Source organism: Onychostoma macrolepis, chromosome 07, assembly GCF_012432095.1.
Source record: "Onychostoma macrolepis isolate SWU-2019 chromosome 07, ASM1243209v1, whole genome shotgun sequence".
Classification (NCBI taxonomy): Eukaryota; Metazoa; Chordata; class Actinopteri; order Cypriniformes; family Cyprinidae; genus Onychostoma; species Onychostoma macrolepis.
This window is the reverse complement of record NC_081161.1, coordinates 45,859,085-45,872,865: the sequence shown is the minus strand read 5'-3', so window position 1 is coordinate 45,872,865 and position 13,781 is coordinate 45,859,085. Positions and strand designations below refer to the sequence as shown.

At 38.6% G+C, this 13,781-nt stretch overlaps 1 protein-coding gene across 1 annotated transcript; it reads right to left on the bottom strand.

Annotated features, from left to right (window-relative positions):
• Positions 1–5,136: 5,136 nt before the first annotated feature.
• Positions 5,137–13,298, bottom strand: LOC131544669 (uncharacterized). Its single transcript, XM_058783048.1, has 2 exons — positions 13,288–13,298; positions 5,137–7,092 (listed from the first exon to the last, which is right to left on the bottom strand). Exons 1-2 carry the CDS (start codon positions 13,296–13,298, stop codon positions 5,496–5,498), a joined length of 1,608 nt encoding a protein of 535 aa, XP_058639031.1. The 3' UTR covers positions 5,137–5,495.
• Positions 13,299–13,781: the final 483 nt, after the last annotated feature.

The following is a 13,781-nucleotide window of genomic DNA, read 5'->3' as shown; positions in this document are numbered from 1 at the left end:
GGAAGGAAGAGGAAGAGTAGGAGGTGGAGAGGGAGTACAGAGAGGAAGAGGAGAAGGAAAAAGAGGAAGATGTGGAGGATAAAGAGGAAAAGAAGGAGGAGGAGGACAACATGGAAGAGAAAGAGGAAGGGCAAGGGCAAGAAGACAAGCAGTCTCAGATATTTTAGTTGATGTGTGCCAGGGTTGGATCAGGCATGCAAGAGGATTTTACCTCCGCTGCCGGGCCAGGGCCAATATAGACGGGACGCTGGGGCAGAATAACTATTTTTGTTGTTGTTTGCTAAATTAAGAAATGAAACACTTGGGGAATACCACAAGCAACACTTATTACCGTTTTTTGTAGTATTGTTTTGAATTTATCTCATCAGTGTGTAAGACTGTCATAGTGTGTGTGTTTTTGAGGGTTTGTGTGTCATGTCTGAGAGCAAAGTTTGGTTTTTCAGCAAGATTGAGTTGTTTTGAGTGGAGATATTAAGTTTGGGGAATTGAGTTAGAAGTGAAAAAAGCGGCATAATTTCAAGAAATGTGTTTAAGCAATCGAGAAAAACTAATAAGCAAAGATCAAAATCAGCATCTTTTTTCTGCAAAGTATTTGCATTCTATATCTGATCAATCCAATCAGATACTGTAGGCAAATCTGGGCAAACGTTTATGTCACATTAATGGAGATGCCTGATACCAAATCTTTAGGGATATATCTACTCTTTCCTCTTAAAAGAGATTGTAAAAATTACCACAGGATAGCTTTAAGCATCTGTTGCTTGGGAAATATATATCATATACGTGAAAACTAAGTTTTGTAGAGTTGTAAACTGTGCCTTTATCGAAGTTAGAGAACCTCAGGTTAAAATAGTTGTGCTGATGCCAAACACGCACACAGCAAAACCAGTCCTGGCTCCAGCTTTGAGATGTAATGTGGGCAGGAGTTTGAACATTATTATTTATTTATTTTTATTTTTTTTCCTATAACATATTTTGTAACTTAATTGTATCCTTATAACATATTTATAACTTTATTTCCTAACAAAAAGGACAGGTCTTAAAAGGAACTTGAATAAGATATAAACACTGAACTCAGCACTAAGGACTTTGTTTTTTTTACTGGTTCATACCAGTTTCAGATATTTTGCTTGTCCTTCCACAATTTGTACTGGCTCTGCCACACACACACACACACACACACACACACACAGAGAGACGAAATATTAATATTTTAATAAATAAATAATGTTAAAGACAAGTATGTTCTACAAAATACTATAATGTATAAATTAAACACCATCAGGTAATCAAAGGCTTTTATAAGTTAAGTATGTTTTATTTTTGTTGATTATAGGTTAAAATTAAAATTAATTTAAATAAGAATTATTTATTATTTTAAATTCTCCTAATTTTGTTTTGAAGGTCTATAACAACAGGTTCACGTAAAAAAAAAAGAAAATTCTCATAATATACAGTACTGTTTCAGTAGGAAATATCAGTTTTCCGTTTCAGAATGGGAGGTAAATCTGAGAAAGTAGCGAATGTCAAGCCCGTTACTGAAAGAGAGGTAACTTAGCGTCATTTACCATATACTCACTCTGTCTCTTTGAACCTAACCTGGTCGGGAGCAGGTACTTCAATAACATACTGTTCTGGCAGTTTTCTTCTCTGATATTACAACAAACTATAATTAAACTTGCGTTGACTCTTTTTATCTGGTGCTGTTGCCATGGTGACTCATAATTGTGGAGCTCCATTGATCATGGCTTTTCATAGTCATGGTGCACGCGCTAAACTCAGAGTCAGCATACTTACAGTTGATTAAACTAACACTCAGAGTTTCCCATCTCAGGGTAAGTCAACTCAGAGTTGGTTGAACCTCCTTATTGAAACAGGCCCCCGATCTCACTATCATTAATACATTATACAAAAAACATAATAAATTTAAAAAAGACTGAAATGCTATGGCAGGGCTATCTTATCAATTTGTAGAACATTTCAGTTATACCTGTATTACTAAAAAGTACAGAATTTTACATCAATGAATAAATAAAAACAGCAATGGAATTTTCTGTAGAAAAAAAAAAATACTGAAAAGTGCAGAAGTGAATAGATGTGTGTGTGTGCAAAGACTGAAGATGAAGATGATAAAGTTCAAGCAATAGGGAGGGATGGAGGGTGTTTTGGAGGTGGACGAGGAGATGGTGTAGGGATGGTGAGAGGCAAAAGTGCGAGGATGATGGTAGGATGTGGTGAAGGGATGGTGATGAGAGGATGACGATGATGCCCTGGCAGCTTAGATGGTGTTTGGCACATGGCACAGACCCAGAGCATCCCAGTGCTGACAACACACGGCGGAGTTCAGGGAGGGAGGAGCCAAGATGTAGATGGTGTGGCTGCCGACATCTGGTGGCCGACTGATGGAGACAGAGCTGGTGGATCTGAAGGCGCAGGCGGAGGGCCGATGGAGCTGAGCGTTGTTGCAGGTGCCCTGCAGCTTTACAAAAAAATTTAAAATAAATTAAAAAAATAAATTAAATAACAGATTTTTACACGAATGACTGAATGGAATCACAAATTAGCCACCTGGAATGGAAAACATTGCTAACATTTTTCTTACAAGATTGACTGATTTAAAAAATGTAACAGAGGTGATTTCATTCTGTCTTCTATAGCAGCTGATCTGAAAAACAACAAATGTTAATATTTCTCATACACACACACACACAAAAAGGCAAATGATGAATGATGGTTTGTTTCTATATTTAAGAATGACAGAACAATGTACCTGGTCGGTAATATAGTCAAAAATATTCCCAGCCTCAGCAGTTTCAGATGTACTGTATGCTCTCTTATAAGCAATCCTTCTTATAGTTTAATCTTTGTTCTTATCTGTTATGAGAAATATATATTAGAAAATAAAGGCGATAAGGTTGTCAAGCTTGAACAAATATAAACACCTATCAACGAACACTGCCACAGTTTTCTGATCAGCTCAAGACAAAGTAACTGTATGTTCATAATCATGGTTTTTCAAAGATCATTAACATCATTACAATGAAGCCAAATTGTTCAGGATATCCAAAATAAATACACTTTATTTTGCAAATAATAGAATGTTAATGTTGTACATATTATAATGACTAATTTTATTTATTTATTTTCTGCCAATGCATGTGTCAAAAACAACTGGCACAGACAAATAACGTTAATTAAATTTCAAACCTTACCTGAAGTCACAGTGAGGTTCCACACGCTTGCAGAAGCTGGTAAAAACAAGAACATACCGCTATATTTTCTAATTAATTTCATAGTTCCCCCAAAACAATTTGAATTCTGTCATCACTCACCCTTAAGATGCTCCAAACCAAGACTTTTGTTCATCTTTGAAAGAAAAGCTGAGATATTTTAATGAAATCTGAGAGATTTATGTCCCTCCGATGAAAGAAGATTCACCAAAGATGTTCATGTTTCAAAAAGTTAATCACAAAAAAAACATCGCCAAAGTAATCTATATGAATTGCGTGGTTTCCTTCAAGTGCCCTAAAGATACACGATCACTCTATATAACATTACTGTTTAAATTTAGACTTATATTCACATTCAAGGGACATTTGCACGCACATCATATTTGATATACGAAGCTCTCTGCTGCGAGCTCATTATCATACGAACCAATCAGAGCCGTTCAATGTCTCTGGAACCAATTATGTTTAGTCATGTGTTTTTTTAATATAAATACAAGTAAAGGCAAGGTTTTTTTTTTGTAGGTATTTCAGATACGATGTTGAAATCCTTGTGGGAATTTCAGTAGTAGCTTATTACAATTAATGTATAATGTAATGAACAACAGCCTAATCAACCAGAGTAGCATAACCTTATAAGTAACATATTAAAAAATATATTAAACAACATATTTTAAGTTTTGCAATGCTTAATAATAGCTGACAAACATTTGTACATTGTAAATGTTAAAAATGTTTTTCAAAATATCATACTTTTCCAAATATTAAAATTGTAAATACATAAATATTTAAAATATATTGCAGTAGGCCTACACATGGTTATAAAGTACATTAAAAACCCACTAAAAGTGTAATCATTTTGTTATGTTCTTACACAAAGTACACATAAAATATTCTTTAAGTAAGAGCAACATAAATATTTTTTCGGTAACACTTTAGAATAGGGAACACTTATTAACTATTAACTACGACTTTTCCCTTAATAAATTCCTATTTTGCTGCTTATTAATAGTTAGTAAGGTAGTTGTTAAATTTAGGTGTTGGGTAGGATTAGGGACGTATAATAAGGTCATGTAGAATAAGGCATTAATATGTGCTTAATTACTACTAATAAATGGCTAATATTCTATTAATATGCATGCTAATTAGCAACTAGTTAAGAGACCTTAAAATAAAGTGTTACCATTTTTTTCTGTAAATACACTAAAACGTCACTAAAAATATGCTTGTGTTTAGTATATCCCTTAAAAGTGTAACTAAGAATATATTTATTAACGTAGTATTTCTAGTATACATTTTAGAAATACATTAAAAGTATGCATGTGATTAGCATATTTCTTAGAAGTACTTTTGTATTAAATATATGCTTAGTTATACTTCTATTATACTTTTTAGAAATATATTAAAATGAAATTCAATATATTTTAATGCACTTCAAATAAGCATGTTGGGAATACAAATGTATTATAAACATACTACTTGAATTTCAAGTATATATTTAATACATTTAATACTACGTCTTTCCCACCTGAGTACCCAACAAAAAGTCATACTGCTGTGATCATTTTAACCACTGTCTCTTCAGTTAATACAAAGAGAATTTGCTTTTGCTTTGTTAACATGTTGATAACAGGAACTAACTGAAGTGTTTGAGAGCAGGTCAAAGTATATGCTATTTACAGGCAGCCAATGAAAACCACAGGCTGGGATTATGCACATTTGTGACATTGCTATACAAACCTTTTTCCATCGACATGGCTAAGATCATGGCTAAAATGTAAATCCAATGAATAAAATAAAAATTCTAAAATATCTTGTATGAGTTTTATTTAACGAAGGTAAAGACAATGAGCATACAGACAGGAATAGAGACATAGAGAGAGACAATCAGACAGGGGAATAACACAAATCAAGAAGACAGGAAAGACTTAAATTGACTGCAATTGATATCGGTCAAATGTAGAAGAGATTAACCAAGGTTAACACAAGTGTTTGTGATATTTTAATTTGTGACAAATTACCATCCAGTATTAAAACTAATTTACATTATAACTAGAGTACATGAACTAATAGGAGTTTAAAACATTATCAAGCTTGCCTAGTTTTAAATAAACGCTAAAAACAGAGATAAAAATGAACTTGATATTATGGTTAAAGGAACGTTATTATCTTCAGATCTACAGAGAGCCACTTGCATTCATTGTATTTCTCATTGTAAACAGTTTTCTTCATTGTCATTGATTTATCTGTTGTCTTGTCTGCATGTGTTCATTGCCCACTAAAAAAGAGATCTAGTTTTGTCAGACCTGCCTGGAGATAACTGAGAGCATCTTTATTGGCTTCTTCAGCTTCAGCGTTTCTCCTCATTTCCTCCAGCAATCTGACCCAGTCTTCTTTCCCAGCCTCCCTCACTCTGGGGATGAAGAAGTCCAGATGCTGAAGAGTGAAGGCAGAGTCTGGTTTTAATGCGATCTGAGCCAGATGCTTGATGGTCCTGTAAGCATTGAACAGAAGAATTGACTTCTGGTCCTCAATCTCCTGCAGATCTTTGACAAGTGTATCCTTTATAACTGAAAACTTCTTGGACTTTTCTTCAGCTTTTTCATATTCTTTTATCAAGTTGTCAAACTGTACGATTATGCTGGAGTTTCTGATGATGTATTTCTTGTTTTCTTTGACGTGTTTGCTGTGATGACACCTCCCTGTGCACACGGTGCAGTAGCCATCTTTCATGACTTCACATTTGCTGGGATTTGAACCCCACCAGCAGCCAAACTCATGGCAGTTTTCCTCACAGACGTTGCAGGTCGTCGCCTTCCTGTTTTTCCATGATGCATTTTCAATGGGCACCTTCATTTTGACTGTCTTTTTTAATGTAATCTTAAAGTTTTTACACTCTTCAATCTTTTCCTTGTTTAGCATTATTGCCTCTTGAATCTGAAGTTTTTCAGCCTTTTTCACTTCCATCTCTTGAAGTCGCAGCTGCAAGTTGCTGATAAATGCTTCAAACTGAATGCGCTCCATCAGGACATCTGAAGTCAACTCTAAACTTCTTCTGTTCTTTTCATCCAGAGACTGAATAAATTTATTTGTCTCTTCCATGCTGTCTTCCCAGGCGTCTCTTTGAGCTCGAAGATAACGTCTCTCATTTTGACGGGCTTCAGCTTGTCGATTGTTGAATGAGAAATGAACAGGTTGGCCGCTTTTGTCTCGTCTGCAGGGGATTCCAGCTTTATTAATGGCTCCGATGACGTTTGTGGGTGCCATACCATCAGAGTGTGTGATTAAAAACACAATGATGTCCACAATGTCTTTTCCAAACAAAGACAGAACTGAACTGAAAATGTAATACTGTCGGTCTGAGAGACGATTCTTAGATGCTTGAATCACAAAACACACTGCGTCGACTTCACGAACTCCATCATTGCTCTGAAACAAAGTGGCTAAATTCTCAGCAACTTCCAGATCTTTGTCCAGTCCTCTAGTGTCTCCGTAGCCTGGAGTATCAATGATGGTGAGAGACATGGGACTCTCTTCAGGAAAGACATCATACATGGTGATTTCAGAGGTTTGTGATTCTGATTGATCTCTGGTTGATTCTTCTGTGATTTCATACCATATTTCATCCTCAAACTTCACTCCCATTAAGTAGTTGATCATGGTGTTGATGAGAGTTGTCTTTCCAGCACCAGTCTCTCCCACCAACAGAACTATTTTGTTTGGTTTACTGGTGTCTTTTATCCCATAAGTCCATTTTCTGACTTTTCCATATTCATCAAGCACATTTCTCTCTGTATGTAGATGGTATTGTTTAGGAGGACCTTGATGAATAAGTGTTGGTTTGAGTGGTGGAAGACGTGGCTGTCTGTACAATAAAGATGTAGGCAAAAGTCAGAAACTTGACTGATTTCAAACCAATAAATAAAAATCAAATAAAAATGCAGACATTTTTTGTTATGTAAATCTGTAACATGAATAATCATTTAAAGAAACAATATTTTACTCATATTACAGTTGACATTTAAAACATTCATATTTACATGGAGATCACCAGTCTACAAAACACGAAAAACAAAGTGCAGTGGACTGGAAAATAGTGAAGCGTCTCATTGTGCATTTTTACAGGTTGAACTTATTTGAATTTGACACATTGATTTAAAGCAGCAGTCTGTAACTTTTTTGGTAAAAAATTATCTGAAATCAATTTTTGAGCAAGGACATAACTGTTATGTTATGCAGACCAGACATAGAGGATGATGAGTATAACACAGGTTTATTGAAATGAGTAGACGGGTAAGTAATGCAGATTGTTGGCCGCTAGTAACCACCAGTAACGGTCTTTTAGTAGCGAGAGGGTAGCGTTGGCCCCAGGGTGACCAGTGCCCAGTGAGGAATGTGTTGTTTGGATGAGTTGGGTGGGTTGAAGTCTGGGAACGTACTGTGCATCTGGAGGGCAGCCCGGCGGAGTGGCCGTGGAGACATTGGAAGAGATTCCAGGTAGAATCCGGGTTCCACTGGATGGGGTTTACGAACATGTCTTCGGGAAGGATGGGATCGGGTTTGTCCTCTGTTTCTTCGGGTGTGTATAATCTTGATAAGGCGTCGGCTTTGACATTCTTGGGACCAGTGTTGTATGTGACCTTGAAATGGAACCGGGTGAAGAATAATGCCCAACGGGCTTGGCAGGGATTGAGTCTTTTTGCTTCTTTGAGATATTGCAGATTCTTATGGTCTGTGAGTACTGTAAATGGGTGTTTGGCTCCCTCAAGCCAGTGTCTCCACTCCTCGAGGGCCAGTTTGATAGCCAAGAGTTCCCTGTCGCCGATATCATAGTTTCCTTCCGCCGGGCTGAGTTTACGGGAGAAGAAGGCACATGGATGGAGTTTAGAAGTATTCCCCTGCTGCTGGGAAAGGATAGCCCCCACGCCCGTGGTGGAAGCATCCACTTCTACAACGAAGGGTCTTTAAGGGTCTGGATGAACTAGGATGGGGGCTTGGGTGAAGGATGTCTTCAGCTTCTCGAATGATTCTTGGGCCGCCTCGGACCAGGACAGAGACTTGGGCTTATTTAGGAGGAGGTTTGTGAGTGGACTGGTTAGAGTACTGTAGTTCTTGATGAATCTGCGGTAGAAATTGGAGAAACCTAGGAAGCGTTGGAGTTCTTTAATGGTGGTGGGTTGTGGCCAGGTCTTAATAGCCTCCACTTTCCCCTCGTCCATCCGGATGCCATTTCTATCGATGTGGTAACCCAGGAACTGTACCGATGATTTATGGAATGAGCATTTTTCTGCTTTGAGGAAGAGACTGAACTGTCTGAGGCGTTGGAGGACCTCCGCAACGTGGTGGCGATGTTCGGCCGGGCTCCGAGAGTAGATGAGGATGTCATTGATATATACCAGGACGGAGCGGTGGAGGAACTCTCGGAGCACCTCATGCATAAAATCTTGGAATACAGAGGGGGCGTTGACTAGGCCATACGGCATAACCAAGCACTCGTAGTGTCCAGTTGGTGTTACAAAGGCGGTCTTCCACTCGTCCCCCTCACATATTCTGATGAGGTTGTACGCGCTGCGGAGGTCCAATTTGGTGAATATATTTGCTCCATGGAGATGTTCCAGAGTAGCAGGGACGAGGGGAAGTGGATATCGGAATTTGACTGTGATGTTGTTGAGTGATCGATAATCAATACAGGGCCGCAAGCCTCCGTCCTTCTTGGCCACAAAAAAGAAACCGGAAGCAGCAGGGGAGGTGGACGGTCGGATGTAGCCCTGTTGGAGGGCCTCTTCTATATACTCCTCCATGGCCTTCTGTTCAGGGATTGACAGAGGATAAATCTTTCCTTTGGGCACTGGTTCACCTGGAAGCAGATCTATCGCGCAGTCCCATGGCCGGTGAGGAGGCAGTTGTGAGGCCTTCTTCGGACAGAAGACGTCTCTGAAGTGGGTATAGTCCTCAGGGATGTCTACGGATTGTTGGTGAATAGGACTTTCTATGGAAGTGTTACGCCACCCCTGTATTTTTGTTTGTAGTTTAATGGAGTTTAGTTTGAGCGTCGTATACGCTGAAGAATTCGGTTTTATTTTCATATTTCTTTTGGGTAGTCAGTTTAGAGGTTATAAGGATTGTTTTGTCTTGTTTATTTCTTTAATTTGGGTGACACTCTGTTTCTTTTCCCTGTGTTAAATTTTATAATTTATTTCCCTTTTGTACATATTATTTGTATTTGTCTACAAGGCGCCCAGTAAAGATCTTTTTCTTTGGCAATACTTGTTCTCAGGACCATCTTTGATCCGCACCACATCCAGTAACAATTGTCTCATATAAATGTTATGGTATCATCCCGTTTTAACATCAAACACGTAACAGGTGTTCAACGGGAGAATGGTCTTGATGGATCGAGGAGGTTGAGGTAGTCGGGGAAAACAGTCTGGGAAGCATTGGTTACCCCACTTCAGGACGTCTCCGAGGTGCCAGGCCATCTGGGGTTCGCTGATCCCGAGTTGAGGAGAGCAAGGACTGGAACAGAAGTGCATGGGGTGATCAGCGTCACGGAAATGGTTAGTGGAGACATATTCTGGGGAACAGTGTGGATGGAACTCACCAATAGTCGAGGTGGACGAATAGGACATGCAGATATCACATGCCCTCCGCCGCCACAATAGAGGCACAGCCCCATGATTAGTCGCCTCTGCCGCTCAGCGAAGGTTAACCGCATGGTGTCCGTTTGCATGGGTTCTGATTCTGGAGGAAACTGAGTGTTTGGGTGGCGGGAAGAGGGAGTGCAACGGTTCCAGTAGGTAAGATCATCAACACAGGCTTGCATACGGGAGGAGCATAAAATAGAGCGCTGGATCATTTTCTCCAAACCGAAGCTGTCATCATAGCTCGCCATCTGCAGGCGAAGTTTGGGTTCCAACCCTTGACGATAAGCAGTTATCAATGAGCATTCGTTCCAGCCGCTTGCAGCGGCGAGTGTGCGAAACTGCAGGGCGTATTCTTTTATCGGCTGAGATCCCTGACGGAGGCAATAGAGTTGATCGCTGGCAGTGGGATCTCCAAGTGGCCGTCCGAATACCTCTCTGAAATGAGATACAAAGTTATTGTAAGATTGGGTAACATTGCTGGCTTGTGCCCAGATGGTTTCCGCCCATTGCAGGGCTTTGCCCTGTAGGAGTGAAATCAGAAATGAGATCTTTGAAATTTCTGTGGGATAGAGGTGAGGCTGGTTCTCTATATAGAGCGAGCATTGAAGTAGAAAACCGTTGCACTCCTCCGCCACGCCAGAGAACAGCGCTGGTGTGGCCATGGGACTGGCGGTTACTGGCGAAGATGAAGTGGTAATGGTGGATACTGACGTGACGGTCGGTGCTGGTGGGTGAGCAACGGTGAGGACACGGCGAAGATTATCCACAAGCTCCTGGAAGGGGTTCGTCCTACTCATCGTGTGTGACTCTGTAAAAGGTCCGATCTTCTGTTACGTTATGCAGACCAGACACAGAGGATGATGAGTATAACACAGATTTATTGAAATGAGTAGACGGGTAAGTAATGCAGATTGTTGAATACTGTGAGTTTGTGATGATAATGACTGATAAAGGATATCTTGCAGAGGTGGAGATGCCAGGAGCTCGTGGCAGACGGGAGGCGCACACACCTCGGGGAATGGTGGTTTCTGAGCTGGGAAGACAGGCGAGGACAGACGAGTGGAAGAGACACAGGGGAACACTGACGATCCGGACGAGGAGGTAAGTATAGCGAGGTAAGTCAATCTAGCAGGTAGGGAATGAGTCCACTTCGTGTGATCGAGATCGGACGCTGACTGGAGTGAGGTGTGTGCTTATGTAGTGTGGCTTGGGCTGAGTGTTGATGAGATTGGTGGAAGAGCCTGGCTGATCCGTCACAATAAGCAGGCAGTGTTCAAAACTTTCACCTTCCTTTAGCCCGATTCACAACGGTAAGCTTATAATAATGTTTTATTTGAGTGGTACTGGTAGGAATTTGCAGGAAAATCGAGCATGTTGCTGCTTAATTACATCACGTCTGTAAACATAGTAGGCTATAGCATGTGTGAGGATGCTGCAGGTGGCGGATCGTTAATTATCTTTATTTTCTCACAGCAGCCTTTTCTCACAGCAGCTGGAATAATTAAAATGTATCAGTTTCATGGTGGATTGTAATCCAGAAAGGTTTATGTGTTTATGAAATACATGTAAGTGATTGAAATTACTGTAGATTATTCCAGTTTTAAATGTGCATCTAATTACAGATAGCCTATGTGGGATTACACACAATTTGTATTTTAAAGAGAAAGTTCTAAGAAAGAATAATTTAAAGCATTATCATTTAAAAAAAGCATTTTTTATGAATAATTTTCACAATATGAGATAAAAAATTATGAAAATTTGCACTGTTTCTCACACTAGTGTGCTTTAATGATTAATCAGGAAGTTTGGTTTTAAATGCTTTTATTTTGTACAAAATTGCAAAAAGTCACACTTGTGGTGTTCCCGGTCAAAAATGACTGGACTCCGAACAATTGCCCATAAATTTGTAATTATGCTATATTATCACCAAATATTGGATTCAATCTTTTTGTCAACTTGTTTTATTTCATTTAGGACTGGTTGTGTGTTTCTATTTGCATCTGATTAATCGTAGGCCTCATTTATCTGAAAGTAGGCACCTAATTTTTTATGCGTGTGTGCGTGATAGTGTGAGTATACAGGCATCCACACACGCACAGGTCCAAGGCCTTTATGTTTGCAAGCACAACATGCTCCTGAATACTAGTTGTTTCTCTTACTTTCATTCTTCCCCATTCACTTTCAATGGCCAGTCATTTTTGACAAGTGTGACTTTGTGCAATTTTGTACAAAATAAAAGCATTTCAAAGCAAACTTCCTGATTAAACATTAAAGCATTAATTATTGCTTATAAATAATAATTGATTTATAAGCAGTTGTTTGGAGTCCGGTCATTTTTGACCGGGAACACAACAAGTGTTACTAGGTGAAATAAAACCCACAAAAAATTACGAAAATTCTAAAAAAAATTATGAGAAGTACTTATACCCTATGTGAACAAAGTCGGTAAGTTTGAGTCCAATGCGATAACGTTAACTAGTATTTTCGGAAAAAAGAAAATCTTCTTCGGGTCAACCCAGAGGGTTTGTGCGTGTTGCAGGAAAGCGAGAGGTTTTAGGTGGTGGGGGGTTGACCTTTTTTTGCAGGGTTGCCTGAAGTAGCTGTCCCTCAGCCCTGCATTGTTGTGGTATAGTCTTCTGGAAATTGTACTGAATTGTTTTTTTTATTATTATCATTATTTGTGTGTGTGTGTATAATTGTTTGTTTTCATCTGCATTCCAATTGACCTTGTTTTATTGTTTTTTGTTTCCTTTTCTCTGTTTATTCTTTTGATATCAAATTTTCTATACAATTTGTAGTGGTATAAGTGTGTTTAGTAGGATGCTTAATTGAGGGAATGGGTGTTTTATTAGAGTGACTTGTGATTGTATTTGGTTGAATAAAAGTGCTTTTATGGGGAACTCACGTCTCTGACCATTTCCTTGTCCGATAATGAATCCGTGACTTTTAGATACAATGTCATGCTGATAAGTTCCTGGGGTAATAGGCCCTAGGTGGAGTAGTCAACATAAAATAAATAAATAAATACAAATTCTAATTGTTAGTTTGACTTTGTTGTCATCCAGTCCCTTGGGCCACACATTCATACAGTCGATTGCAAAACACGTTATGTGGAACTGCCGCTGTATAGCCCCACTGCTTATCATCACAACATGGATGGGACAACGATGTAAAACTAATATTATTAACCTAGATTATTATTAACATAAATATTAAAACGAATAAACTGATGCGTTTTATGTTGATTGTTTTGTTTCTTTGATTGTGACACAGGTAGAGCTGTGACAAATATATGACATAAAATCAGTTCATCACAGAGCATCACAACATATAGCCTAACACAGACAAATATAGCACTTAAATACCTTCGTTTAATTTTGAAATGTTTACCGTCCTGTAAAAGATTTTTAACTTACCTGGAATTCATGGTGATCGTTGGACTAAATTTGTCCACTTCACAGAAGACAGACACCGAGTCTGCTTTGAACAAAACAATTCATTAGTTTCCTGAGAATATGATGGTTTTTAATTGTACACTCCTCATTACCACAGAAATATATATATATATATATATATATATTTTAACATTTTCTAAGTGCATTTAATATTTTATTTTTCCCAAACTGAATTTATAGAAGTATTTTTTTTTCAATTTCTTAAAAAAAACAACAAAAAAAAACAACAACCTTGTTTCTTATTTTATTGTTTGGTTTTGGAAGACGGGAGCTTTTTGCGGTGCATTTGGAGGATGTTTTTCTGCAATGTTTGTATTTTTCACTCACAGCCTCATCAAATCCACACATATCAAGGGTAAACAGACTGATTATTCACTGCTCATAACATAAAGAGTGAGCCGTCTCCCCTACCTCCTCAGAGAAAACACTCCTGGGACAGGATTAGGAATAATCCA